The following is a 27,334-nucleotide window of genomic DNA, read 5'->3' as shown; positions in this document are numbered from 1 at the left end:
TCCCCACACCTGAGCACCTACTCACAGGTTGACAGCATGCAGCGGGGAGGAGTGCAGGAGTGACTGTACTCAGCAAGCATCCGCTCACTCCGTAAACACTCCCTGAACACCTACTGGGTGCCAGGCCTCGTGCTGTGTCACTCACTCTGGGGACAAACATTCAGGCATGGTCCCAGGCTTCGAGGAACTCCCAGTCTGATGGGGGAGGCAGACGTTGAACCATTACAGCATAGGGGTCATGGGGGCTCAAAGAAAGCCTTCACCTCAGCCTACAAGGCTTCCTGAAAGGTTGCCCACGTGAGCTGGATTCTAAAGGGCAAGTAGGACAGGAGTGCCAAGAGGGAAGAGCAGGAACAAAGGCCCCAGTGGGCAGCGATCCCTAAGGAGTTCTGCATCACTGGAGCATGCAGTGCTGAGGGTTGAGAACGAGCAGGAGAGGCCCGCAGGGGCCGAATGAGGCGAGGAGCGTGCCCTGGATCCCAGGCCGTGTGCACACTCTCCTCTCTGCAGCTTTCTTCCCTTGGTGTCCGGGTACCTCACTCTCCTCACTGCCTCCTTTGCTGGTTCTTCCTGTTTCCCAGGGCCCAGTCTCTGGGCCCTTCTCCATTCACTCTCCAGATGATCTCAGCCTCATGGCTTTCAAGAGCATCTGAAGGCCAACAACTCCCAAAGTATGTCTCTAGCCGAGACCTGCCTGCTTCTTTACCTGGATGTTGAACAAGCATCTTGTGGAGTGTCACCTCGACCTGCTCTTCCTGGAGCCCCCCTCACCTCAGTGACGGGCATCGCCAGCCTCCCACAGCCGTTTTGTTCCCCTCTGTATCCCTAGTGTTAGGACAGTCCCTGGCATGTAACAGGTGCCCCATAAATATGTGAACGGATGGATGGAAGACTTTAAGGATGCTCAGAAGTGAGTGAGTTAGTTAGATCTTTGTGGTATTGGAGGGGCTGAGATGGAGGCAGGAAACCAAGGTGGTAGCTGAATGTCCAGTTAACAGATGCCAAAGACTGGGGCTCCACAGACACCTGGGAATGGAGAGGAGAGTGCCAGCACAGGGCAGGATGGACACTCTTTCAGCACCCCCTCGCTTGGTCTGGTCTCCTGTTTCCAGCGCTCCCACCCAGTGAGCCCAGGGAAGCTCCAGCTCCTCTCAGTTCAGGGCAGAGCCCTCACAGAAGCCTGGGATGTACTCTGGGCTCAGGCCCCTGGAGTCTGTGGAATCCTCAAGGGACAGCAGAGGCTGGGAGTCAGAGATTCCCCAGGGTCACCCAGGGCATCAGGCTAAATGGCCCCAGCTGAGCCCAAACTGGAGTCCTGCTCTGGCTCTGTGCCTTGGTAGTTGCTGACCCACCCCTTCCAAGCCTCCTCCACACACACCTGTCCCCTGCCCCAGGCAGGCCCTGCCGGCGTCAGCTAGTTTGCCTCAAGGCTCTCCTTTTCTGGATCCAGGGAGGGGTGCCCAGCCAGGAAGGACAGGGCCCTCACTTCGACCCCCAGGCTGGCTGGCCTCTAGAATTAGGCCCTTGTGGGTAGTGATGAGTAGTAGGAAAGCAGCTGCTGAGCTGGGGCCTTTGGCCTGGCTTGTCCACTCCTACCCAGGTTTCAGTGATGGGCTAAAGCCCTCCTCTGTGAAAGCATAGGAATGACACCCACCTTCTGCCTCTCACTCCGAGACCCTCATCCTGACTGCAGAACCTGGATCTGGCCCAACCCTGCCCTCAGTCAGGCCTGGACAGGGCAGGGTGGTGAAAGCACTCAGGGGAACAGAAGCCTGTCCTCTCCTCAAAGACCTCTTGCTGAGAAGGCCGACCCCAAACCAGCCCTCATCAGGGCCATGAGTGTGGCAAAGGCAACTGGGGGGGTGCTGGGGGGAATCACAGGCTGAGGGGTGTGTTAGGGTGCCCAGTGTTCGAACCCCGCCCCCAGCAGAGGTGGGCAGTGAGGCACACAGCAGGCTCTCATTAGAGGCTGGGGGCCCTTTCCTTCCTCTCTGCAGGGGCCCCTGTGACCTGGGCTCCCTTCTCCAGGCCACTGCTCCTACCTGCGCCTAAGGCCTGCTCTGGGGAGCACAAGGGCAGAGGGGGTATGGAGTGGATGCTTGCCTGTCATCTCCACCTTCTTCGCTCAGCGCTGGGCTGGCACGTGGCAGGTGCTCAGTGCTGGTGAACAAACACCTCTTCAGGACTGTCAGTGCAGGTCAGTAACAGCCTGCGTCTCCTCATCTGTCCGACAGTGATGTTTTTTCCCAGTAGTTCAAAGGCGTCTGTGCTGAGGAAGAGCCTAGGAAGCCTTATTCCAAGATGAGGATGGAAGGACAAAAGGAATTTTCTAGGCCCTCCCAGCTACTCCTCATCACACCCATTTAGATGCTCCCCAAAAGAGTAATACCACCAACAGCTAACACTGCTGCTCTTACTACTTAAAAGGCACTGTTCTAAACACTTTACAAATGTCAGCTTATCCTCACAACCACCACGTGATAGGTAAACCATTATCCCCATTTTATACATGAGGAAACTGAGGACAGAGGTTATGAACTAACTTGCTCAGGGCCACACAGATCCTGCAGGATCTGAAACTCGTCCCTTTAGACCTTGTAAAGGCGGGCTAAAGCCACACTTTGCTCAGATATCGTGTGTTTCCCTCCCCTCCTGCTGCGGGCCTGGCCCCAGAGCTCCAGGGAGGCAGAAAGTTCTACTTTCTAAATGTTGTTCAAATCAGCATCCACAGCTGCTGACTTGGTGGGCTTGCAGTAGTTCTTGCCTAGACGGCAGCTGGGACCGGGTCTCCCAGCATCTGTCCAGCCCCACCCAACCATCTTCCAGGATGCGGCCTGCACCGTTTTCAAAAATTCAAGTCAAAACTGTGCCACTCTTCAAATATTTCAAGGGTTCCCTGTTGCCTTGGAGGTGAAAAAATAAAACCCAATGCCCCTGTGGCCCGGCACCCTAGGACCTGTGAAGCAAATTCCACCTGAAGGGAGAAAGCAGGGCGTGGCTGCAGCCCATGGGGCCAGCCTAGCCGATGCTGACTCTCCACTGAAAACAGCACACCAGGAACCTTATCCAGAAAAATATACTCTGGCAAACCAAAATGCGTTTGCGGGATGAGAAACCGCAACTGCCTTTTAGAATGTCCCCGAATATTTGAAGTGAGACAATGTCCTCCCAACCCATCTTCCCCAACTCTCCACAGAAGATTAACATGCCCAGGAAAAGAAGGCTGACTCCTGAAAACAGCACAAACCAAAATCTTGCCCTGCACCAGGAACAAAAATTCTGCACAACCAGTTGCCTGGCATTTTGTACTCAGTATAATGAACTCCAACCCACGTTCCCCCCAAACATGTCAGGAAGGGCTGCGGAAAAAAGATGTCCCTTTAATAAAACGTTATCAACATATATCGTACACAAACTACAATGTATCATAATTACTTTTTTTTTCCTCTCTTAATTCAGAACCAGACTACAAGGTAAGAAAAAACACAGAAACAGCTACAATGTTCCCAATAATCCGCACAAGGTCTTTTTTCAGGCAGATGATATCTCACATAATATGATATACATGGATCAGAAAGGGAGGGACGAAAACAAAGACCAGCTACAGGGGAGGAGGAGGAGGAGGAGGAGGAGGAGGGGTGTAAATGTACAAAGAATTCTGGTGTCTTCAGGGCACGACACAGGTTTCGATGGGGTGGTGGTGAGGTGAGGGAGGCCACGAGTCACCCCTCCTGGGAGGGGACAGGCTCCACTGTCGAATTTGTCGGTTTTTGAAAATAAAAACAGGACCGGAAACAGCACATCTGTTTGGTTGCTGGCGTTCCCCCTGCCCCCCACAGCTATTCCAAAGTCTCTCTGTCCAGTTCCAAGCGCACACAGAGCAATTCTGGTCAATATCCCATTTTTGAAAAAAGAAGAATCAAGAGGGAAAAAAAAAAAACAAAAGAAAGCCCAAACTCCAGCCCTCCACTGCCCGCACACACGAGGACGACGATTCGAGGGATGAGAACGCGAAGGTCACAGTTTCCATGTCCCAGGTCATAGCCATCCTGTCGGGGCAGCCTCCCCCACTCCACTCCAGGCCACCACCCCGCTGGCAGGATTCTCACTGGGAAGACTGGGGTGGGGGCTGAGGAGGGGGCTGGAGGGCGGGACGCTGGGCTGGGAGAGGTCCAAAAGAGAGGAAGCAGTCTTGGGAACACAGTGCATGCCACTGGGTCGCAGCACGGCTCCGCTGGGGCGGGATCCTGAAAGCGGTGGTCTGGCCCCTCCCACCACGTAACGGGGGAGGGGGTCTGGGGTCGAAGCTGTGCAGCTGCTGTCACCACCTCGCCAGGACACCAAGCAGAAACAAGACAGGTTCCTGCCCTTCCCTTGCCCATCAGCACAAACCAAAAACCCCAAGTGGAAAAGGGTGACTCCTTTTTTCCTTCCCAAAAAGGCCGTTTGAAAGAAACCACCGATTGTAAACTGCCCAGTTTATTATAATTATTATTATTATTTTTAGATGGCTACAAAGACAGGTGAGATCTCACACCTAGACTAGCTTTCCTGGTGGAAGGGCTTGGGTACAGACAGACAACAGGGCTCGGGTTTTTGTTTTTTGTTTTTCATTTTTTGCTTTTTTTTGTCCTTTTTTTTTTTTTTTTAAAGAAGAAAGCAAAGAGGTTGACTGGGGTGGGGGGGCTTGCTAGAAGCTTCCATTTTTAAAAATTTTTCCCCCAAAAAACCCCCCTGAAAACAAATTAAAAAAATCCCAACAACGGTAAAACCCCAAACAAAAAACAAAAAAGATGTGTCATGTACATAAAAGGTCCTTTTGGGAAAGGGCAAGGGGTGGGATTTTTCTGGTCATTGACTTGAAATGTATTTTTGAGTTTTGTCCTTCATGTTTTATGGAATAAAAAGTTCGGCCTTTTTATTGCATGGAACTAAAATTGAGAAAGGTTGGGGAGGGGAGGGGGAGGGTTGAGGGGGAGCAGGAGATGCCCCTCCCCCAGCTCCTGGGTAATGACACCTCACTTCTTCTTGCATAATTTCTGGCATCTTCCCGCCTGCAATGCCGGCTCTCTCAGCGTCTCAGAGAAGAGGAGGGGGGATCACACACTCATCGTCATGCTTGGAGAATACTGGAAGGGGAGAAGCAGAGAAGGGGGGTCATGAGGCCCAGGGTGTGGGAGAGCCCTGTGGAGGTCTGACTGCACAGAGCTGGACTGGGCCTGTCTGGGGGTGGCTGGACTGAGACACCCATGATGGCACTGGGTGGGCAGGGGGCCAGCAGGCAGGACTTACAAGCCACCTCCTGGTACCAGCTTGTGTCCCTGACTCCTCTCCCCTGGCCCCTTTCCCTCTCCAAATCACCCCTTCTTTCCAAGTAAAGCAACAGCAGCCCCTGCCCTCCCCTCATAGGGCCACAGACTGCAGATAACTGGGGTCTGATGAGCCGGAGCACAGACAGGGTGCCCTGGGGTGGGAGCCGGCCTGGGGTTCTCAAAAGCTGCTTAACCATGACATCATTTCTTCAGATGACACTGTAAATAAAGGACCAATGTGAAAAAGGAGACGGCCAGCTCCTCTGCACCAAGACCCCGGGAAGTCACTGGTTGCGTGAAACTCCTTCCCCAGGACAGGAGGAAATACGACTGGGACAGAGACCCAGTGGGCCAGAGCCCAGGGCTCGTCCAGCCACGTCAGCTTCTTCATTGCTAGAGGCGCTGCGCCTCCATGTGGATATTTCGGGAAGGTCAGATTCAGGTAGCAGGGGTCAGTGCCGCACAGCGGGGGGGGGGGGGTTGCACTTTGTGTGGAAAAATAACCGAGGTGAAAGGCCCACCACACAGCTGCCAGGACACTGGCCCAGCAGGCAGGTCTTGGCCAGGAGACTGAAACTTAAATCAACAGTCCCCAGGCCCCAGGGGATACAGTGAGGACCCAGGGGTGAAATGAGTGTGGAGGCAGGCACACTTACATTGTCGTTCTGGAAGGAGTGGAGGAAGTTCCCTCCTAGCTCACCATCGTCTCGAGGGGTGCCTGGAGGATTGCTAATGCCACTTATGTTGTTAGGAGAATTCTGCAGAGAGAGCAGAGGAGGTAAGCCCCCGTGCCCCCAGCAACCTGCCCCCCAGATGGAGGAAAGGCTTTCTGGGTGGTGCTGACAGGGAGGAGACACGGAATACACACTCACTTTTGGAAGTCCATCTATGTCACCTGACCCTGAAAGGAAAAAAGAATCCAGTTCAGTTTCTTGCCCACCCTTCTGTGCAGGGGCCTCCAAACCCTTCCACCCAAGCCCAAACATCTCCGCAAAGAGGATCTTCTACTTAGGCAACATCTTCCTCTTGGGATCTTCCTGTGGGGACCGGGCCTCGTGGAGCCAGGAGCCAAGGCAGAGAAGGCTTCCCAGGGGGGTTGGGCAGGGGCTAGCATGATGAGGTCAGGGCGCTGACTCACCTAACGAGCCGTTCATGTGGTGTGGCTCCATGCCACCCATGCCCCCCATCGGGCCGTCCGAGCCTGGACCCATCGGGAACTGTGGAAGAAGCACAGAGCGTGGCAGCTGAGTGGGCCCTCGGCTCGGCCGCAACCCTAGCAGGGCTCCCACGCCCGGCTGCATCCCCGGGGAGCTTCCATTCTGGTGGGGCCACTCTCACACACTCAGGCATTTAACACCAGGAGGCCGGAGCTGGTGCCTCCCCTCGGCCCTAGGAATTGTGCAAGGCAGAGGCGCTCACTCCTATGCACCACTGGAGGAAACCAATCCGGAGACAGAGAGGGACTGGCCCAAGGCCACCCAGAGACAGCTCTCAAACCAGGCCTGCTGGATCCCATCCCGGGCTCTTTCCATCCCTGGGGCAGCGTGTGGGGCTCACCAGTGAGAACCTCACACAGACGGAGTGACCAACGGCCAGGCCAGGAAACAAAAACATTAGTGCTTTTCCTCCGCATTTTACAGATGAGGAGACTGAAGCAGAGTGGACCATGCTTTGCCCACGATCTCCCAGGTGGGAGAGATGGAAGAGCTGGGGCTGGACCGTGGGCAGCCTGGCCCTGGAACCATCACACTAGCCTCCTCCAGGCTCTTCCTCAGAAACGTGTGGGGAGCTGGGGCATGGGTGGCAGGACTTCTCTCGCTGGGACTGTGTGGGGGAGCTCACTCATGAGCAGAAGTGACGGCGCAGACAGACCAGACACCAGACTACGTGTAATCCGCTCTACCCGCCTCCTCAGGTCTGTCTGGAACTAACCCCCCCCATCTCGGCAAAGCAGCAACCAAAGGCCAGAGGTCACATCGCATGGCCACCAAAGGATGGCTGAGTCCAGTTTGGAGAGCCAAGGCCCAGGGATACAGACTGGATGCCAGGGTAGACAGGGGATGGAAGTGGCAGAATGGAGGCCTGTGCCAGGCACTAAGGACACAGAGCTGAGTCACACCCGGGCCTCAGTCTGAAGGAGGAACACAGCCACGGACACTCAACTTTCCCACAAGATGCTGAGATCCAGAGAGCTGCAGACAAAGCACGGCTGCAGCTTCAGAAAGAGGCACTGGGGAAAGGGCAGAGAAATCAGAACAGGCTGCATGGAGGAGGAGGCAGAGCGCCATAATAATTGAGGAATGGAATCTGGGCAGGCAGAGATGGACCATGGCCTTCTTCTCAGCAGGGGTCCTGCCTGAGCAGAAGTAAGAGGCCTCCTAGCAAGTGGCAGCACGGAGTGGCTGGGGCAGGAACTGATGTGACAAGACTGCAGGGGAGGGGCTGGGGCACCAGCCGCTTCCTCACCCTGATGCCCACTCACATCCCCCTTGGGTGCAGGATCCTTGCCTCCCCAGTGGCCTCCCAGGGCCACTCGCAGGCTTTGGGGCACATTTTGCCATCTGGCAACCAATTTCATGCTTTTGAACCCAAGTGATAGGAGGATGAGGGTGACCAACTTTTTAAGGAGCCAAACCCAGACACAGTCATACCAGACCAGAAGAATCCCAAAATGTGATAATAAACAATTATGCACATGTGTTATTACTGTAACATACATATATTTAAAAAACAGGTATCTTAAATTACATTATTATGTGTATTTTTGTTATTTTTAACAGCTTGAGATATATAATTCACATACCATACGACTGACCCATTTAATGTATGCATTTCAGTGGTTGTTAGTGTATTGAGAGTTGTGCAACCACCACCACCATCAATTTTAGGACGTTTTCATCACCTGCATCCATTAGCAGTCACTCGCCATCACCCTCTTGAATCCCCAGGCCCACTCAACCATTAATTTATTCTCTGTCTCTACAGATTGAGCTATTCTAGACACTTCATACGAACAGAATTATATGTGACCTTTGTAGCTGGCTTCTTTCACTTAGCAAAATGTCTTCAAGTTTCATCCACATTGTTGCATGTGTCATGTACTTCATTCCTTTCTTTTTTTTTTTTTTTTTTTTTTTTTTGTGGTACGCGGGCCTCTCACTGACGTGGCCTCTCCCGTTGCAGAGCACATGCTCCGGACGCGCAGGCTCAGCGGCCATGGCTCACGGGCCCAGCCGCTCCGCGGCATGTGGGATCTTCCCAGACCAGGGCACGAACCTGTGTCCCCTGCATTGGCAGGCGGACTCTCAACCACTGCGCCACCAGGGAAGCCCACTTCATTCCTTCTTACGGCCAAGTAACATTCCATTGCATGTATATATACCACATTTAATTACCTATTCATCAGTCAATGGGCATTTAGGTTGTTTCCACTTTTTGGCTATTATGACTAATGCTCCTGTGAACATCTGTGTACAATTATTGTGTGGACATGCTTTCATTTCTCTGGGGTATATACCTATGAGTGGAATTGCAGGGTCACAGGGTAACTGTTTAACTTTTCAAAGAACTGCCAGACTGTTTTCCACAGCATCTGCACCACTTCACGTTCCACATTCCCACCAGCTAGCTGTGTGTGAAGGTTCCAATTTCTTCCCATCCTCACCAACACCGCTCATTATCTGTCTTTCTGATTCTAGCCATCCTAGTGGGTGTGAAGTGATATCTCATTGTAGTTTCCATTGCTTTTCCCTAATAACTGACGCTGAGCATCTTTTCACGTGCTTATTGGCTATTTGTACACCTTTGGAGAAATGTCCATTCAGATCCTTGGCCCATTTGCTTCTAGATTTATTTTTTGGCTGCGTCGGGTCTTAGTTGTGGCATGTGGATCTTCCGTCGTGGCACATGGGCTTCTCTCTAGTTGTGGTACACAGGCTCTTCTCTAGTAGTGGCATGTGGGTTTCTCTCTAGTTGTGGGGCACAAGGTCCAGAGCACGTGGGCTCTGTAGTCACGGCATGCAGGCTCTGTAGTTGTGGTGTGTGGGCTTAGTTCCCTCGTGGCATGTGGGACCTTAGCTCCCCAACCAGGGATCAAACTGGCATCCCCTGCATTGCAAGTTGGATTCTTAACCACTGGACCACCAGGGAAGTCCCCTTGGGCCATTTTTAAGTTGGTTTGGTTTTTTATTATTGAGTTTTAAGAGTTCTTTACATATTCTGGATTCAAGTCCCTTACCAGACATATGACTTGCAAATATTTTCTGTGGGTTGTCTTTTTACCTTCTTGAGTGTCCTTTGAAGCATGAGTTTTAAATTTTAATGAAGTCTAGTGCAGCTACTTTTTTTTTGTCACTTGTGCTTCTGGTGTTATAGCTAAGAAGGCTTTGCTAACCCAGGTCACAAAAGATTTACTCCTACATTTTCTTCTAAGTGTTTGATAGTTTTAGCTCTGACATTTAGGCCTAGGGTCTACACTGAGTTAATTTTTGTGTATGTTGTAGGGAAGCAGTCCAACTTCATTCATCTGCACGTGGATATCCAGTTGTCCCAGCACCACTTCTTTATTCTGTATTATTTACTTTTCCGTTACTTAAATGCTATTAATTAAATGCTATTAATTAAAATACAGCTAAACTAGTTAACAGGGGCAAACAGTAGGAGGACTAGTTAAACAAATGACGTGTGGAAAAAACACAACACTTTTATATTTCTGTCTTCTGACACAGTAAATTATTTTAAACTCTTTACTGGATATATTTAAATGTTGTAGGCTATATTACATTTATTTATTTATTCATTCATTCATTCATCTATTTATCTATTGATTGATTGATGGCGGTACGCGGGCCTCTCACGGTCGTGGCCTCTCCCGCTGCGGAGCACAGGCTCCGGACGCGCAGGCTCAGCGGCCATGGCTCACGGGCCCGGCCGCTCCACAGCATGTGGGATCTTCCCGGACTGGGGCACGAACCTGTGTCCCCTGCATCGGCAGGCGGACTTTCAACCACTGCACCACCAGGGAAGCCCTACTGTGTATTTATTGAACACACACATAAGATTTTTTCAAAAGAGAACCTAAATACAATAGGACTGATTAAACAGATACTACCTATATTCCGTTTCTAAAAACTGACATTTTTTTCTGTCCTGTATCACAATAGGATATTTCTGCTCTGCCTTTTTTTAAAGATTTTAAAAAAGGTTTTACATACAAAAAGCTAGCATTGTTTCTTTCATTGAGTAGATGGCCTGCATAATCCATTCAAGGAACATCATTCAGTCCTATATCCTCTGTGTACTGATGGGAACACTGGTGGCACCTCCTGAGGTCACATTCCTGGACCAGACCACGCCAGTGTGAGAAGACATGGCCAAAGCAAGAGCCTGGCCGATTTTTTGTGTGTGGCCGGGGGTGGTGTCCATTAGAGCCACTGGGGACCCATCTTGCTTTCAGGGGTCCAACAGGGCAAATGGTGCTTGCTTTTCCACTAATACTTCCCTGAATTACCTGCAGGCTCTTGCGCATCCTTCCTTCCTTTTATGTAGTGGCAAAACTGAAAAGAATCAAATGGAAAATGCACTGATGTGCCGCTCTGCTCTTATCAAGCCCTGATGTCAGTCCAACGTGGTTACACCAGACTATCCTCTCTACAAACATGTCTGCACGGACTCCCCTGGTGGCACAGTGGTTATGAATCTGCCTGCCAATGCAGGGGACACGGGTTCAATCCCTCGTCCGGGAAGATCCCACATGCCATGGAGCAACTAAGCCCATGCACCACAACTACCGAGCCTGTGCTCTAGAGCCCACGAGCCACAGCTACTGAAGCCTGCGTACCTAGAGCCCATGCTGCGCCAACAAGAGGAGCCACCGCAAGGAGAAGCCTGCACACCACAACAAAGAGTAGCCCCCGCTCGCTGCAACTAGAGAAAGCTCGCGCACAGCAACAAAGACCCAAAGCAGCCAAAAAAACAAAACAAAAAACACATCCGCACATGGAGTGCTTAGGAGTTTGCTTACATGCACAGGTTTTTGGATCTATAGGAATCGCTTCCAGCTCTCCAAAGATGTCCAACCACTGTGTATCTACAGGTGGGTTTTGGAAGATCAGCTGCTCGTCAGTCAGGCCCTTTTCATCTAGGAGCTCATCAGATGGGCTATGCCTGCCTAAGACGTCCATCATTTCTAAACATTCCAAGCACGCTGGATATCATTATCGATTAAACCTCTCTTTCTTAGGGAAACTAGTTTTAAAGCACAAAGGTAATCTGTACTTGTGAGATCTAAGTTGGATTCTAAATAAGTTACCGTTTTAATAAAGAAACTGGGAAAGTCCTAACTTGGCTGCCCTTACCGGTGACACTTTGAGTCCTCAAGCAGCCTCACTTCCAAAGGTGAGCCATTACTTTGCCTGTATGAGGCTTTATCACAACCCCCCACGAATCTGAACAGCTCAAGTGCCGTCCACTCAGCCTCATCTAGGCTCCTCATGGTCTCTTTAAAGATCATCAAACAGTTCTGGAGAAGCAGCAACTACATTTCTATTTTACTGTCATTCCTTTCTGCATTCTCATCTCATCGTATTTCCAAATCAGAGAGGAGCATCACAGCAGGCTGACATTTTAACATCTTCTCTGTGGCGGCAACAATGACAGCCATCTGTGGGCGTGTGTCCAAGGCTCTCTCCATTTCTATAAACTCAAAAATCTAAGTGCTTCTGCACGTTTTGAGCAAAATGACAAGTGACCAAAACGTTTCGTTATGAAAGCTGGATTATCAAAGGTAAGCAAATCTCCCCCCTTGACAGCAGTGTCGGGGACAAGGTGTGTGGGGCATTTAGCAGGTAAGAAGTTTATAGGCTAAATGAAACTTGCCAAATTAACTGCACTGTCTGCCAAATATGCAGATAAACGAGCAAAGTCTGGTTTGCATTTGGACAAGGAGAACAACAATCTTTTATTTGTTTTCTGCAGTTTCATTAACATCTTCTTTGTAGAAATCAAGATTATGACTTGAAGCTCCAGTTTTCAAGTCAAAGTACCTAAAAGCTGGGGAGACTGTTTCGTTGCCACGGTGTGATGAACCATGTGATATGATGAAGGAAGCTCCCCGATTTTCTCGAAGATGCAATAGAATCAGCTGCACACTGTAAAGGACCAACGCACTTGTCATCAAAATTCCCCCTTCTGTTCACCCACAGGACTTAGTTGCAGCCTCTGAGTCAGGAAACGTAACCTTCTCAGTTCATGGACCAACAGGGCGACGGTGTTCATTCAAGAGCCAATGGTGTTCATGCCCGGGGCAGCGTGGCAGCCGCTGTTTTGCACTGAGCGCTGGTGTCTCTTTGGAGGACGCACAAAACGTTTGACTGATTGAGAAAGATGTGCCCGTCTCATCCCAGACTGTGCAGAGTCCTGCCTACGACGCGCTCTCCCACCCGTTCTCCACCCACACCCCTTCTCATCTTTTCGGCACACTTGCCGGTATGTTCTGTTTTGGTTATTTGCCTCCCTGACCCAGTTGCATGTGTTCTCACACCTGTCATTAAAATTCATTCAGCCCCCCCCCCCCGTTTTTTTGGAGGTGTCGGGGCCATGCTGGTGGTCTCATCGTTCTCATTTTCATTATCTGAGCTCTTAGAAGACATGATCGTGATACTCACAATGTGAAAAATGAAAACTGCACTATCTTGACACAAACAGTTAAGCCGCAAGCAGAGTCAAAGGTGGACTCCGCCGGGGCCCGGATGCAGCACGCTCGAGTCGTACCCCTCGGAATGATGCAACACGGATGATCCATCATTGAGAGCCACAGACCATGACTGCTGGCATCCGTGCTCAGGAAAATATGGTGACGGCAACCGTGGGAAGTGGGGAGTCTATGCCACTTTCATGTGCTCTTTGGGGCCACTATATGGGTCTTACACTTTTCTGCCCAACCTGCATCCATTGCCAAAACCCAGAAGTTTTGTGTCCTGAGAAGTCATCTCCCAGGACACAGGGCTTTCAGTGCTAAAACCCAAATGGCTGGCCACCCTAGGGAGAGGCAGGGGCTACGGGAGATGCTGGCTGCTCAGGAGAGGGGGAGATGGTGGTGGAGCAGCAGTTGAGGAGCGAGGTTCCCACACTTCTCAGTCCCAGGACCCCCCGGGTAAGGTCCCTCTCGGCACCCCCAGGAGGCAGGCCAATGACCCTCACCCAGAGGCTGCTGGAGGACGAAACACGCACAGCGGCCAGCACAGGGCAGCGCATAATCAGGGTTTAACACATGGGGTGATTTAGGAGGCACAACAGGAACGGAACTGGCAAAACCAAAGTGTGCATCCCTAAGGGCCTGAGCCAACCTTGGGGCCACAAGCCCACCCTCTGGCTCTGCAGCCCACGAACTACTGATTTGGTCACGTGACAGCCTCCTTTCCAGTCCCTGAGCTCCCGGAGGGCAAGGCCAGTGGGACTCACCTCCCCTGCCTGGCAAGGAAGGGTTGTCTGTGGGTCAGACCAGCCCTGTCCTTAGGGAGCTCTCAGCCGGGAGAGGGAGACAGGCCGCCACTGCACAGTCCAGTCCTGACTTGGGTGCGGGAACACGAAAGGGAGGAGCTGAGCAGGAATCAGAACAAGCGGAACTTGAGCCACAACATCATTACAGGTTGGGACTTTGAGAGGCCAAGAAGGGAGGAAGGGGCTTCTAGATGAGGGAAGGGCCCGAGGAGAGGCAGAGAGGTCACAAGATGGGGGGATCTGAGGACTCCCAGAGGCACACAGCAGGCAGGCCCCCGGGGGCCTCCCCCCGAAGCTCCACAGCCAAGGATACGGACCTGAAACATCGCCCAGGTGCACAGACAGTCAGCCGAGCAGGGACCAGCCCAGGCCCAGCTGCAGCCTGCTGCTGGTCCCCGTCAACAGCCGGCTCGGGCCAGCAGGGGTCCCCACTGTGAGGCTGCGTGCCCCACTCTGAGCAGAGTTGTGGGAATCAACCCACCCACTTCTCTCCCACCCGCTGCCAGCTATGAAATGGGAACCAAGCTGCCCAAGAGTCAATCACTTTTCTGATGGTTTATTTTATCCATCTTTGGTAACAAATGGCTGCCATCAGCTAAGCTTGCTTTCCGCTCAGCCGACGAAGTCAGTTGGATCTGTCGCAGTACCTGATGTGTAAATTATTAGAAGCTGACTTACGTTGGACCGGCTGCCTCCAGGCGGCACCGGGTTAATCATTGTGTAGATGTTGTCACTGGAATTTGTTGAATCTGTAGAACAGTGGAAACCCGCAAGTCAGGGTGATTAATTCACTTCTTAATTAAAACAAACTCACGGCACTTGAACTCATTCTTTTGTATTTTATCACCTAAAATTTCCTCTAAGCACCACCATTTTCTGGCTAATTTGTATTTAATGAAGATTCACAAAGTTTTTAATCACAGAAAATTCAACTGTGAAAACCACTCAACCCTGAAAGGAAGGATTTCAGGGTGCCTGGATAGCAATGTGGACATGGCAAAGCCATCTCCCCCACCGCAAACCAAATCTGGTCCCCAGACACTGCCTGGCAATGCAGGGGCGGCCAGACCACCACCTGTGCTCTCCCCGCAACCCCGCCCAGCAGTGTTAATCAAACTGGGAAAGAGAAACACCACAAGCTGATGGGGCCACCCCGCCAAGCTGATGGGGCAGGAGGGAGAGGCAGGGATGGGGCTGGAGACACAGTAACATATGGAGTGGTTTAATGTGACCCAGTCTGAATGTAGGTCATGCAGCTCATAAAAATGCAGCAGCAGAAAGAGGGAGCAGGAGCGGGAATACCACGGTCGCCGCCAGGTCCACCCCTGCCACTGAGCAGCTTCCCTGCTACGGGAGCTGAGGGGATGGGAGGGAGGGACTCCTCCGGGTCCCCAATTAGCCAGAAGAGTCTCCTGAGGAAATCAGCTAACATGTTTATATCAGGAGCAGGCACCGTATTTCTCGGGCAGAAATCCAACTACCTCTCACTTTTTATTTTGGGGGTGGGTAAAGATAGTATGTTGAATTCCTTCTAGTTGATGGCACGCTCCTCTTAGCTGGGAAAAAACACAATTGTGATGCCGGGTGTGTGTGTGGTGGGGTGTGTGTGGGGGATGTGTTGGTGTGTGTGGGGGGTGGGGTGGAGGGTGTGTGGGGGGTGTGTGTGGGGGGGTGTGGGGGTGTGTGTGGGGGGGGTGTGGACATGCCATCTTCTAATTAAAGAAATGGGGGAAAGGGATCTTTGATACAGAGGACCAGAAACACTCAAGAGGCATCACGCTGTAGAGTCCTGGTCCCATGATGCCAGAACCCAAAAGCCCCTTTTCACTCATCTAGAGAAATGACAACCATGACAGGATTCTCTCTGACCAGCGGGAGCTGAAAGCGGTGAGACCCCTTGTTCCCGGATCTCCTTGCTCTACCCTGTCCTTTCACTGGAGATGAGGAGTGACCCGGCTGAGGCCACATGGCAGGTTGGTGGCACCGGGGCCTCCTGCCCACTAAATCCCTGGTGCCAAGATGCCGGGTGGGGGGCGCACTGCTCAGGAAGAGCGGCTTACAAGCCCTGGCTCTGCACCCAAGCCCCTCCAGGACTCCGTACTCCCTACTCCCTCAGCGGCACCCCTCCCCCAGCCTTCTTACCTGCAGGACTAGGCATGATGGGTGTTCCTGGGGGGCCGCCACCACCAGGGGGTCCCTGGAGATGAGATAAAAACTGACATCAGAAACCCACGGTAAAAAACCCATGGTGATGACACAGATGGGGAGAGGCCACTGAGCTCCAGCCAGGTCAGCAGCCAGTGCTCACCCAGGGCCCGGCTGTTTAAGGCTTGGGGCAACTGGATTCCCCCTTTCCTTTCTTTAAACCAAGAGGTAGCTGTGGGCATGCGTGTGTGCTCACACACATGGGGGCCGGTGAAACCAGAGGCCTGTAGTGGAAGCTGACTGGCCTACTGGTCAGTCCCCCAAACGGGGGTCCCAACTCTGGGTCTCGTTTGGGGACTTCTGGGCCACCAGAAAGTACATATACCTGAATATTGACAGCAAGTTCTAGCACAGTTTGGAATCTGTGCTCAGAATATGTTGTGAAAGGAAAGAGACAGGGCGCCCCCCGCCCCAAGTACTCCTGTACCCACAGTCACGTGAGGTTAGACACGCAATGCCCCAAACCTGCACACACTTACCACGTAGGTGCCGGGTGATGAGGAGGAATATGGAATCTAGAAACAAGAGGGGGATGAGCCACACCTCAGAGACACCTCCTCTGACAGGCAATGAGTGCTCTGCCTTCCAAATCCTTTGGGGGACACAACCCCACTCTTGATGGGAAACACACTGAGCCGCCTGGTTAGTGTCTCTAGAGGGGCCACAGGGATGTGAGCCAAGTCCAGTTCCTATGATGAGCCAATACTGAGCGCCTCAGCAGTGAGCCTTGGAGGGCCATAGGCGCGGGAGACCCTCCGGTTCTAGGACAGGAAAGTGAGAGCTTCCCCCACCCGGGGCCTCCTGCCCTGGACTGTCTGTGCTAAGCGCCCCTTCCCAGCTGCTCCCTCTGAGTGCCGGAAGCCAGCTCTGCCAAGGAAGACGAGGTTGGCAGGAGCCTCTACATGGACAGGACTCTGAGCCCGGCTCTCAGCTCACACCTCAGCTTCTGCAGAGCAGCGGGGAGAGCCCCTGATGGCCCCAGCATGATACTCCCAAGCTTCCCCTCACAGGTGGGCTTCTCCTTGGAGGCATCAGGTGGAATCCTGCCACATCCCACTCCCCGTGACACCTCCAACCTGGGCACAGGAACCACCCTGCGCCCTAGAACCCAGTCCCTAGCAGATAACGCCCCCCGCCACTGGGTACTCACTGAGTTAGCACTGTTAGGATTGGGCCAGGGTCTGCCAGCTCCCGGGCCCCTGAGAGAGGGAGAGAGAGATGGAGACAATGAAAAAGATGCTATAAGCACCAGTGGGGGTGGTGCCAGCAGGGTCAGAACAAGAGGGCTGAAATCACTAACAGGAAGTCCTTCATACAGTCCTAGAGCTGTTCTGGGGTCATAATGTGTAGTTCTGTGGGGAGAAATCTATAGATTCCTATAAATTATGTGCAAAACTTGTGAAAATAATATTTCCTCTGCACATGCATTTTCCTAGGAAGGGAATACAGAGCTTCGCATAGGCATCAACTGCCGCAAAGGGGCTACATCACTGAAGCCCTGAAAGAGTGATCAACCGTACAGGGCTTCAAATCTTGACCCTGCCACTTAGAGCTGCGTGAGCCTGGGCAAGGTACTTCACCTCTCTGTGCCTCAGATACTCCATCTGTCAATAGGGCATAATAATAAGCACCTCACAGGGTTATCATGAAGATTAGGTGAGCTAATCCACGTAGCAAGCTTGGAAGACTGCCTGGCACAGACAAGCACCATACGGGGGTGTATGAGGTCTCATCACCAGTATGCTCAACATCCTCACTTTACTGATGAGAGACTGAGGTCCAGAGAGGTGCCAGTAATTACTCCCATCACAAGTCTCTCGGGGAGCGAAGGGCGGGGAAAGCCATGGGCTCTGAGCCGCCAGCAGGGTGGTTGGCCTTACATGTTAATCCCGGGCATGGCGGGGCCAAGGGAGTTGGGTGGTGGTCTCATGCCGCTGCCGTAATTCTGCAACGATAACCAAGCGTCAGTCTATGAGAAGGAGAAGGGGAACCGGAGAGAGAAGAGGAGGGGGAAAAACAAACAGAACATAAGCGAGAGGGTTAGTCTGTGGAAAGGATCTGATGAGAAGGTAATACATTCATTAAAAAAAATGTGGGGTGGGAACCAACGGACACGACCACAATGACAAGCCAGCACAGAGGGACAGTCACAGCTTTAGATGCATCTTCAGGGGCTTCAGGATGGGTCTCTCGAAAGCACACGGGCATCCAGGAAGGAGCTCATGATGCTGGTTGGCACCTGCCCTCAGGTCTCAGGCAGGAAAGGGGAAGAGACTCAGTAACAGGACCAGCTGGTGACCACCACCCACCTTAGAAATCTGGGGAGAAGAAACCACCAGCAGGCTGGGGGCAGGGCTGAGTCTGCACGTGGAAGGGGAGGCATACTCTCCCAAAAGGCCTGTCCCGCGGCCTGGTGTCTACAGACCCCACCCTGCCCCGGGTCTGGGCTGTCCCTCCATACAGTCACCCGATTCAGGTGTCAGCACGTGCGGCCCTCAACAGGCACAGTACTGGAGGAGCAGGAGGAAAACTCTGTCTCCCTGCTCAAGGGAATCACTGTTCCATTTAAGAGAAGAGTCTACACAGAACTTGGAAACTTGCAGGAGTCCCAACTCAGCTCGGCACAACCAACCACGGCAGTGGGATGGGTCAGAGCAACCCGACCAGGCACCCAGGCCTTTGACCTTGGCTCATCTCCTTCACCACTGCTCCCCGACTCCCCTCTTCCAGAACTATTTTCTTCGCAGGAATAAATATCTTGCCTCCCTTCTCCACTTGGCAGGCTCCTACACATCCTCCAATACCCAGCTCAAACAGCACCTCCTCTGCGAGGCCTTCCCTGCTCCAATCCCGTGGGGTTAACTGCTCCATCCTAGTCACTCCCAGTGTGCCTTGTAATGTCCTCCCCCAACGGCCTGCAACACTCTGGCTTATGATCGTGGCCACATGTCCATCTCTCCCACTGGACTCTGAACCCCTTTGGAAGGCGGGAACTCTATCCTACTGATCTTCATATCCCCCGTCACTGCACACATCAGCTGGCACAGACTGGGCGCTGAATCATCAATGGAGTGAAGAAGTGAATGAATGGAAAGTAACATGAGGCTGGTTGTAGCGTGAGCTCTGCCTTTGTAGGAGAAAGTAGTAGGTTGGTGGAATTTTGATGGCAAAGGAACAGCCAGCATTGGCCGTTTTTTACCGAGCACATAACACATACAGTCTCTGGTTTGGACCTTGTAACGATGCCATGAAGCTGGTATTATTCCCATTTTATAGAAGAGGAGACTGAGGGTCTGGCGGGAGAAAGATGTGCCCAAGTTCACAGTCAGCTCATGTCTCTGCTGGGGTTTAATCCTAGACCTGCGAGCCTCAAGGTCTGCTCTCTCCACCACACATCTGGGAGGTGGGAAGGAGGGTGGAAGTGGGGACACAACAGGAGGCTCAAGGGCCAGAGCTGAAAAACAGAGCCGCCATCAGGCTGGTGGCAGGTTCTCCAGCCAGGGACCATCTCGGGACCACCTCCTTGGTTTGGTCACCCAGAGAAGGGTTTGGAGTGAGAGTGTCCAGACAGGGTATGCACAATGACAGCAGCAGCGCCAGGCTGGCCGGCAGACAGCAAGGCCTGCAGTCAGGGGAGGGAGGGGAGGGTGGCCGTGGAGGGCTCTTCGGGCAGGGCTCCTCGGGCAGCTGTCATCCCCCGTGCCTGCTCAGGGCTGAGTCCCTGGGTCGGAAGACACTTACCTGCCCTGGAGCAAATATGCAGCAAGATCAGTGAACAAAGGGGCCAGTCCCTCCCTATAGACGATGCCCCGCTGCGTGGTGAGCAGAGCCACAGATTTGAGGTCATAACACGGAGAGCCTGCCCCAGCACAGCCTGACTCTGGGCAAACCACACAAATAACAATGCTTCCTCCGTGCCAGGCTGTGCTACGGGCTTAGTATCACATTTAACCACCACAACCTCACTACTATCCCCACTTTAAAGATTAAGACACTGAGGCACAGACGCAGAGTGATGGCCCCTCGTGCAGCTATGATCATGGCTTCAGAGCTGCAACCCCTCCGCTGTGCTGCCTTGTCCATAAGATGGGGACAAAGAGCCCCCACCCTTACAGGGCCGTGTGAGGATCAGATGAAATGATGGCTCTGAAGTGCTCCCTCAGCCCTCAGAGGTGTGTACTGATTTGGGATATTAGCAGAGCAAACGCCAAAGCCTTTAATGCTGCCTTAAGCATGAGGTCTTAAAGGGCCCTTTCTAAGCCCACGTGCAGTTACTAAATCCCCTGTACAAATCTCAGCCTCGCTTCCGCTGCTCCAGAACAGGAAGCTCACCACCTCCCCAGGCAGCCCACTCTTCCACTGTGTGCAGCCTGGCCAATCAGAAAGGTCTTCCAGATAGAGAGTGAGATCTCCTCCAGGGGCTGCAGCTGCATCCTGCTCCCTCTCACACCTAGGAGAGCGGCCAGGCACTGGGGATGGAGTGGAAGGCTGGCCTTGGGGCCGGCGGGAGCCCAGGACGTGTGGCAGCAGAGTGCAGCGAGAAGATTAAGCAGGGTGCTCACTCCTGAAAGACGTCTGGACATGCAGCCCCTCAGGGGAGGCTCCAGGTGCACCACCTGCTGCCCTAACCCGACACCCTCAGGAGCCTCCCCTGAAAGCCAGCACGGCCGCTGCCCAGGAGGGAGCAGGCCTGCCAGGTCCTCCCTCCTGCAGAGGCCCACACCCTGATGGCCACTTACATGCCCCCACTTCACAGATGACAAGCTGGAGGCCCAGAGAAGCCAAAGACTTGCCCAAGGCCACACAGTAAATCAGGGGTGAAAATAAGGCTGAAAGTCAGGTTTTGGAGGCAAGTTTTCGAATCAGAGACACTGGCCTTTTTTTCACAGAGAATGGGAGGGCTTAGAAGCCCAGCTTCACGGACTCAATAGAAATGGTTCTCTCTTCTCCCAGGGCCCACCTGCCTGCAGCACGGGGGTCTGAGGTGTGGCCATAGCCAGATACCCCCTCTTCCTCTGTCCTCAGCACTACTCTGCAGGGACGGGGCAGCTGGAGACCTGGGAGGAGTCCTTGGTGCAGCCGTGGAGCCGGCCACATCCACAGGGGTGTGTGCATGTGTGTGTCTGTCTACCTGCCCACACCCACACCTTGTCCCGACGAGGGCGCCCCAGACCCTGGGCAGAGGGGCTGATCCGTGGTCAGGAACTAAGGGTCAGGCCCCACCCTCTTGGTCTCAGTTCTGCGCTCCTGGGCAAGGTCCAAGGCGATGCAGACAGGCACCCCTGCAGCTGCCAGGGGCTGGGGCCTGCTTCTGCTTCCTGCAGCTCCTCGGCACAGGGGCTCTTTTCTGATGTTGCCTGGGGCCCCAAAGAATAGTCTTTAGGACAGAGCTGTCAAAGGGGTCTCCAGGTTGTTGGGCAGTTTCCTGGGCTTTGGGCCTGCCCTCCACCACCTCTAATCATGTAGCAGCCTCGCCGGCCCCACTGGGAGGTCTCCAAGGAGCCACCAGGGAAAGTGCCTTGAGTGGCTCCACTCTCTCCTCACCAGCCCAGGGTGCCCTGGCCTGGTTTACGATCCTTCTGGGGTCTCTGCTCAGAGGCATTGAGCTTGGACTGTCCTGGCTCAGTGGGGAGATGCAGCTTCTCCTGGTGGCACAGGACTGTCTCTAGGGATGGTGGATTATCCTTCACCTGAACGTCCTCAAGTGCAGACAAGCCAGGCTGGCAATCTGATTCTAGGCTGTGCTTGACCCCACCCCAACCAGAATACCAGAAGCGCTGCAAGTGGCATCCGCGGGAGCCTTCAGAGCCGTGCCAGTTTCAGCCTCACCCCAACAGGATTCACTTTTGAAAAACTGAGCCAGAAGTTCTCACCTGACACAGGCATGGGCGTAATTCTTTAAAGAGAGAATACAATTAAGTGGAAATACTACCTCCTTTTCACCACTGGCTGCTTCACAAAACCAGAATAAAATCTGCCTGAGGCACTGATGGCAAAGGGCAGGGTGATGCCTAGTTTGCTGGTTCCTTTGTGACATTTAGGCCAAAATGATACACAACCTCAGAAAGTATGATACTACTCCATTCGGTTTTGAAACCTATCAAGTAGCCCCGAGACCACACTGTACCTATTCTTTGTTCAGAAAGTTCTAGAGCGGTCCCACTGTTAGCAATGTTATTCTCCACTTGGAATAACAGGCTGAAGGTTTCCCACCTCTGTGTCCAGTCTCAGCACGGCACTGTGCATGCAGTGGTGCTTACTGAAGACTGCCTGAAAGGGCTTGGTCGCCTTTCTTAACAGTCCAGGCATGGCAGAGACAGGGCCCCCTCCCTGGGCCCAGGTTCTAAGGAAGGAGTGGGATCTGTGCAATGCTTTGTGGAGCCTTGTGCTGCGGTCTCTCTCACAGCTGTTGTTTCATCACGCAGCCCCGCGACGAGCCCTGTGAGGTCATCACCCGGCCACCCATTTTGCAGATGAGGGACTGGAGGCACAAACAGGCTGAGCTGAGGCCAGGACGGTGTTCCTAGCACTAAACTCATCCCTTTCCTGTCCACTCTGAGTGACCAGGGCAGCACCCTCAGGGGACAGAGAGAAAGGGCTTGGTGGGTAGGTCCTGTCCTCTCCCTACCCTCACCTTGGGGGTCTAAAACTTCCAGGCTCTACGATACCTACTCCTTGGCTGACCCCAGAACCTGCAATCCATCTCATACCTCAATCTTGCCCAGGCCCAGGCTCACTCAAGGCCAGGTCTTTCTGCCCCCAGTGAGGGGCTGGTGAGGACAGCTGGGTTGCTCTAAGGGAGGTTTGGCTCTGGAGTTTAATACGGCACCCTACCCAGAGGGGCACAAGTAATATGGAAAAGGAAGGAAACAGAAACACTAATTAGAAAAGATACATGCACCCCTATGTTCATTGCAGCACTTTTTACAATAGCCAAGATATGGAAGCAACCTATCCATTCATCTTGGATAAAGAAAATGTGGTACACACACACACACAGAGGAATATCATTCAGCCTTAAAAAAGACTGAAATCTTGCCATTTGTGACAACATGGATGGACCCTGAGGGCATCATGCTAAGTGAAATGTCTGATAAGGAAAGACAAATACTGTATGATATCATTCATACGTGGAATCTAAAAACCAAAGCAAATGAACAAACGTAACAAAACAGAAGTAGTTACCGATACAGAGAACAAATGGGTGGTTGCCAGGGTTGGGGGGGTGGGGGAGGAAACAAATAAGTGAAGGAGATTAAGAGGTAGAAACATCCAGTTGCAAAATAAAATGAGTCATGGGTATGAAATGTATGGTGTGAGGAACACAGTCAGTAACTATATAATATCGTTGTATGGTGACACATCATAGTAACTAGACTTATTGTGGCAATCATTCTGAAATGTCCAGAAATACTGAATCACTATGTTGTGTAACAGGAACTAACACAGTGTTGTAGGTCAATTATACTTCAAAAACAAATGAACTCACAGAAAAAGAGATCAGATTTGTGGTTACCATTGGCAGCAAGTAGGGCTGAGGAGGTGGTGGGGGGAGGATTGATTGGATGAAGACAGTCAAAAGGCACAAAATTCCAATTACAAGATAAGTAAGTACGAGGGACGTAACATACAACACGATAAATAGAATGAACACTGCTCTATGTTATACATGAAAATTGTTACAAGTAAATCCTAAGAGCTCTCGTCACAAGAAGAAAACATTTTTTTCTATTTCCTAATTCTGTATCAGTATAAGATGATGGATGTTCACTAAACTTATTGTGGTAACCATTTCATGATGTATGTAAGTCAAAGTACACCTTAAACTTACACAGTGCTGTATCTTAATTATATCTCAATAAAACCAGAAAAAAAAAGGGAAAAAAAAGGAGAGATGTTTTCAGAGCCCCTGAGGTTGGCGGGGTGGAAAGGGTCAGCCAGCCTCACCAAAGGGCTAGCCTCTCCCTCTGCTCTGGGCACCGACCTCCGAGCCTACGAGAGCTCCACCCCTGTACCCTGCTTGGTGAGGCCAGGAGGGCCCTTTTCAGCAAGACCTCAGCCTTCAGGACCCCCACCCTCTTTAAATGTGCCATGAGAGTGTGCCAGACTACTGCTCAGGGACATGGACACGACGAAACTCCCGCTAAACCAGGAGAAAGTCCTAGACTTCGGGACACTCTGCCCTCAGTCCATCTGATAATTATCCATTCCCAGCTTCTGGAACCTCAGTATTACTACAGACTTAACAAGCTGTTAATGGCCTTTGCCAGAAAAAATAAAAAGAAACGCAAAGCAATCACCAAACCCAAGCAGCTCGAGTCCTGAACACTGGTTTTAAGGCCCCAAGTTGGAAAACACGAACTGCTTCCTAAGAGGCTATCCTGGGCCAAGCATCACACCAAAAACTTGAGCCTCCTCCTTTCAGCAAACGTACAAGGAAGTACTGGTCTCCTTCCCATTTTACAGATGCAGCTGCTCAGTCTCCAAGAATCAAGAGAGGGGGTGGGTGGTGGAGTACTCCATCCTCTGGTGTCCCCTAGACCACCCCCAACCCCCCCAGACATCCTGGAAGTCCAAGGCCACTGCTGATTTCCACACCAAGAGTATCTCTAGTGTGTGGCTGAGGAATCTGAGAGTTTCTAACTCAGGAGAGGGAATGCTTGGCTTTCAGACCCTGCCACCCCTCCCACAGGTTCCTGCGGAGGTCAGCTCAAGCCGGCCGCCTGGCAGGAAGGGGCCACTCTGGTAGCTTAAAAGGAGCTGGTGAAAACACAAGCTCTGGGGGATTTGAGGAAAGAAAAGAAAACTGGAGCTGCAATTGGTGTGGGCTTGCTTCCTTTTAGGATTAAGGGGCCAACGAAAGACAAGGACCTCCCTAAAAATCTTTCAACGCCACAGATGCTGAAGCCATCACCGAGAAGAACGCAGCAACTGGGTGTGCGGTAAATACAACTCCAGACAGAGTGGAGGGCTGCGGGGTGTGGCAGACAACTCTTCCTCCAAAAGGGAGGCATGCGTGCATGAGTGGGGGCATCACCTCACCCCCAGGGAACCGGAAACCTGTGCAGGGGCCCAGAGCATCCCAACACCAATAAGCAGGAGTGGGAGAGACAAGCAGGCCTCCAGGCAGGGCAGAAAAGAAGGGAAGGAACACCCTAAAACAAAATCCTCCTGCTTTCACTGTGAAATGACCCTCTCCTTACTCAGACTTCTGGCTTTAGACAGTCAGATACCAGAGAATTCCCAAGGAGGGCAGAGCACAGCAAACTCTCTGCCACAGCGCCTGCAGGACCCAGGGCCGCGTTCAAACACTCAGAAGAGCGGGAGCCAACTGTGAGAAGGTGCTGGAACAGGAATGGCCTGCCAGACCCCTGCCTGATGGTGCTGTGGGACCCGGGACCTGTGGGTATGGAGCTGCGTCCCAAGGAGCGACCACTGTGTTGCTGCTATAAAGGGGTGGGCAGGGCACTTGAGATAATTTCCTCTAGATGTTTCTAAACTGTCCTTTTTGGCAGTGGAGCCCCTCTGGCCAAAAGAAAGCTTAGGCAAGAGCTTGGTATATGAAAACGGCAAAAGCTCTGACTTGAAGGGAGTGCCGGGGCCCTGGCCGGCCTGGCTCCTCGCAGCTGGGTGGTACCACCAAGAACCACGGCTACAGATTCACCCCCCACTGGACTGGGGGGGACGTTGGGGCCTGCTGGGGCCACCGAGGTGAAAGTGATTCGTCCAAAGTCAGACAACTGGTGAGTTGCAGACAAAATAATGCAATATCCTGCCTTGGGTCCCAACAAACTGTGACCGTTGGGCCAGCTCAGGCCCACCCTACCTCCCAAGAGTGGGAGGAAATTTGGGGACCCACACCGCTGCTCGGGGACATAGACCCCCCTGCCTTCCAAATTCCTCAAGTCCCTCCCATGGAAGGCTCCCAAATACTCCTCTTCCCCAGCTCGCTGGGGGTCCCCTCAACTCTGCCAGGTGGGCTGCCCAGCTGTGGGCAGAACAGGCCGCTGGGGCCCTGGTCACGCCCTCTCCCCTCACCCCTCCGAGCCGCGAGACGTGGAAAGACTAACAGACTTGGAAAGAGGAGAGAAGGCGGGTGCACACAGATGGCCGGGAGATGGACAGACAGACAGGCGGTCGGTTACCTGTGGGCCGGGCCCCATGGGCCCCATGCCTCGGGGAGGGTTCATTCTCTGCATTGATCCTCCCATGTTGGGGTGCCCTGCGTGACAGAACGAGTGAGCCGTGAGTGGCAGGAGGTGGAGGCAGACAGTGGCGGGGGGAGCCCCTCCCGATGCTCCCCCCCCCGTGGCCCACCCTGCCTTGTCTACCTTGTTGTCGCGTGGGATCCATGGAATTGGGCAGCAGTGGCTGTGTCCCAGGAACTCCTCCGGGAGGCTGAAAGAGACGTAAGACCCGAGGTGAGCGGCTGCTCCCCGGAGCTGGGGACAGAGGGGAATGCACCTGCCTGCCCAGGCTCCCCACCTGACCATTTAGGGCCACTCATGGCCTCCCCGAGACCGCTCCTGCTACCCGCCGGCTGGGGGGGTCCCCGGGTAGCAGCAGTCAGCTCTAGCTGGTGTTATGGAAAATTGCAGCCTGGCTGGGTCAGCATGGGGGTTTCCATCTTTGGGAGAGGAACCACGGGCCGGCAGTCTTGGCAGGTCTGTATACCTGCCAGAGCCCAGGCACACTCTGGCTGGCCACCAGCCACACAGCTCCCTCCCTCCCCTTTACCACCCAAACTCCAGCTGATGCAGTTTAGGCCAAACCCTGTCTCTCCTTTGCCTCGTGGAGAGTGGAGATGTAACTCGTTTTATCCCCAACTCCCAACTGTGGGGACCCGAGAGACCCACTAGGTAAAAATTCTGCCACCGTGGGAGGTCCTTTTTCAAGGGGGCAGGGGAGGAGGCGGCTTTTGAGATTTAGATGAGGGAGCTGAGGTCCAGAGGCCTGAGGGCCCCCAGTCAGCCCTCAGTCACCTGCCGGCAGAGCCAGGAACAACACCCTGGACTCTGGACCCCACGGGTGGAGGAGGAGGCCTCTAGGAGAGGGTGAACAGGATGCTGAGTGACAACCTGCCACCCAAAGCGTGGTGCACGTGGCACATGCTGGTGTGACTACTACAGAGAAGATGAGGACAGGGCCAGGGGTTTCCTGAGTGAATGGTTGGCACACTGGCTACGAAAACCCCTTCAAAGCGATTTATCTGAGACTGAAGTTATTTCAGCTGCAATATGAAAAAAGAGGAAAGCAGAGCTGAGGGAAGGGGAGGGAAAGGGAACTTTGCTTTTAGAACTCCATGCCTTAGGACTAAG

General features: G+C 52.9%; 1 protein-coding gene across 6 annotated transcripts in view; it reads right to left on the bottom strand.

Annotated features, from left to right (window-relative positions):
• Positions 1-3,503: 3,503 nt before the first annotated feature.
• The window catches only part of SSBP3 (single stranded DNA binding protein 3), a 165,948-nt gene continuing 142,117 nt past the window's right edge, over positions 3,504-27,334 (bottom strand). For 3 of the 6 annotated variants that reach the window (XM_059063246.2, XM_059063230.2, XM_067007234.1), the window contains 11 exons: positions 26,348-26,414; positions 26,162-26,238; positions 17,897-17,961; positions 17,167-17,215; positions 16,496-16,531; positions 15,954-16,008; positions 14,490-14,560; positions 6,451-6,529; positions 6,185-6,213; positions 5,969-6,070; positions 3,504-5,129 (listed from right to left, as the gene is read on the bottom strand). In XM_059063246.2, coding sequence (XP_058919229.1) covers positions 5,100-5,129; positions 5,969-6,070; positions 6,185-6,213; positions 6,451-6,529; positions 14,490-14,560; positions 15,954-16,008; positions 16,496-16,531; positions 17,167-17,215; positions 17,897-17,961; positions 26,162-26,238; positions 26,348-26,414 — 660 coding nt within the window. In that variant the 3' untranslated portion in view covers positions 3,504-5,099. Of the gene's footprint in view, positions 5,130-5,968; positions 6,071-6,184; positions 6,214-6,450; positions 6,530-14,489; positions 14,561-15,953; positions 16,009-16,495; positions 16,532-17,166; positions 17,216-17,896; positions 17,986-26,161; positions 26,239-26,347; positions 26,415-27,334 lie in introns of all 6 variants that reach the window. The other 3 variants (XM_059063221.2, XM_059063238.2, XM_059063261.2) reach the window with 1 other exon arrangement.

This window comes from Kogia breviceps, chromosome 1, assembly GCF_026419965.1.
Source record: "Kogia breviceps isolate mKogBre1 chromosome 1, mKogBre1 haplotype 1, whole genome shotgun sequence".
Taxonomy (NCBI): domain Eukaryota; kingdom Metazoa; phylum Chordata; class Mammalia; order Artiodactyla; family Physeteridae; genus Kogia; species Kogia breviceps.
This window is presented reverse-complemented; position numbering and strand designations above follow the sequence as displayed.